At 31.0% G+C, this 2,500-nt stretch overlaps 1 protein-coding gene across 2 annotated transcripts in view; it reads right to left on the reverse strand.

Moving 5' to 3' along the window:
• LOC122250290 (carbohydrate sulfotransferase 5) overlaps positions 1-2,500 on the reverse strand; it is a 12,955-nt gene that overhangs the window by 4,217 nt on the left and 6,238 nt on the right. For both annotated transcript variants that reach the window (XM_043011645.2, XM_043011646.2), the window contains one exon: positions 334-616. In XM_043011645.2, the coding sequence (XP_042867579.2) occupies positions 334-616 (283 nt within the window). The remainder of the gene's footprint in view (positions 1-333; positions 617-2,500) is intronic.

Raw genomic sequence — 2,500 nt, forward strand, 5'->3', positions numbered from 1 at the left:
CATTAGAAATCTTTCTACTACTGCTATACACCATTATTACTAAAATAATTATTACTAAAATAATTGTCATCATTAATGATTAGCTTTATGATAGTTACACTCATAATTGAGCGTCATTATCACTTATCATTATTATCATAATACTTATCATCACGATTATTAATCATTATCGCCATGTTCACGAGCATCAAGATACTCCATCATAAGCATCATGCCCACCCTTCCAACTACCACCATTAGAGTCATCATCACCAGCACATTCGTCCCTACCTTCCATCCTCCTCCTCACAGCGCACTCATCAAGGTCATCCCTTTTCGTCCCGTCATTCTCACCTTGATCAGATGCACGCTCGCCGACCGACAGTTCTCGCTGACGTAATGCGGGTCCGAGCACGATGGGATTTTACCCGTCTTTTTGGAGCGCTTGCAGGTTTTCTTGAAGTAAGTGTTGGCTCGCAGGTACCAAATCTTGTTGCTCTGGTAACTGACGAGGTTCCTGTGGGCTTCGAAGTTGCACGAGAGGATGTCCCGAAGGGCGAACACGGGGGCCGGCGGGGGGGAGTCGTCCCTCGGTTTGTCGTAGATTCTGATTTTGAAGATGTGGAGGGGCTCGTAGCTGTTTGAATGAGGTTTGGTTTTTCATTCTTGGTGGTGTGGTTTGGATTAGCATTGCCGTTGTTAGTACCATTATTAGCATTATCCTTGTGGATTAGTATTATTTTTTAGAATTGCTATCACTATTATCATCATTTTTTTTTGGTCATTGTTATTATCGGTATTTTTTTTATTACCATCATGTTCAGGATCATGATCATATTCATTATTTTATAGTATTATCATTATTATTTTCAATTTGGTTATCCATATCATTATTATTTTTTATTATATTTGTCATTATGATTATTTTCATAATTATCATTATTATCGTTATTACTATCATCAATATTATTACTATCATTATTAATGTTATCATCAGTATTGTTATTCTTATTGTTATCATCATTTATTACTATCATTATCACTATTGTTGTTTTATTGTTGATCCTGTTGTTCTTATTGCTATTATTATTATCATTATTGTTATTATCATTATCGTTATTGTTGTTATTATCATTATCATTATGATCATCATCATTACTGTTACCATTATAATCATCATCATTATTGTTATCATTGTAATTATCATTATTAAGGGAAGGCAGAGAGAAAGCATACACAATATGGCAACTTTCGATGGTGTTATATTCCCATTGCTTTTATAATTTTCCATAACATTAAAATAAAACACCAAATCTCACGATAATGACAACAACAACAACGGTGGTAATGATGATCATAATAACGATATAAACAACAAACGCAACAACAAGAGTGATATGGTGATAAAGCCATTTATAAATTGATTAAAGATATATAAATAACTACATTTACAAAAATAAAAAAAATAACAGGGATTGGATTTTCAAACTGATGTTGGAGATGATGATGATGATAATAATGATAATGATGATTTGATGGTAATGATGATGGGCTGACGTTAATGCTGACGTTGATGATAGGAATACGTATAAGGATGTGATGATGACAATAATAATAATGATTAGGAGGAAGAGAAGAAATATGGTGATGATGATGTGAATGAGGATAAGAATGATGGTGGAGATGAGGATGATGATGTAATGATAGTAAGGATGAAGAGCAGGATCAGGAAGAGGGTAGCAAGAATTATAATGACTATCGATGAGAGTAAAAAGTATGATTATGATTGACAGGACTATTGATAATGATAGGAATAATGATGATAATGACGAGAATTATGAGGATGATAGAAATAGTGATACAACTCTACAAATAATGATAATGATATTGATAATAATTGCAGTAATAATAACGATAATGATAATAATAATGATAATAATAATAATGATAGTGCAAATAACAATGATTATAATAGTATTAACGTATCCTGATAAAAATGATGATAATGTTAATCATTAAACAAGAAATATGGGAACCATCATTGTCATTACTACTCTATGATCATGCTATTATTATCATTTTTACATTAACCTTATCATTATTAGATCGTTGAACGTTTATTTGCTTTTATCATTTACGTTATCAGCAATATCATAGTTATCATTTTTACTGTTTACGTTTTTATTGTAATTATCATCATCGTCATTACTGTTATTGTTATAATCTTTATTATTGTCATTATTATCATTGTTATTTCTATCAATATTGTTATTATTATCAGTTTTATTTTTATTACTATCATTATCATTATCATCATTGTTGTGTTTTTCGTTTTGTTGTTCTTATCATTATTATTAGTATCATGATCATTATTATTACTGTTATTATTATCATCATCATTATTATCATTATCACTATCGTAATTGTTGTAATCCCTGTCACTACTTTTATCATTATGATTTTTATCCCCAGTATCATCCCCTTGGTCGCCATATCCACAGTCAATTGACCGCAGTCAAGT

Source organism: Penaeus japonicus, unplaced genomic scaffold (assembly GCF_977035675.1).
Source record: "Penaeus japonicus unplaced genomic scaffold, GWHDUDI00000001_assembly GWHDUDI00000025, whole genome shotgun sequence".
Classification (NCBI taxonomy): domain Eukaryota; kingdom Metazoa; phylum Arthropoda; class Malacostraca; order Decapoda; family Penaeidae; genus Penaeus; species Penaeus japonicus.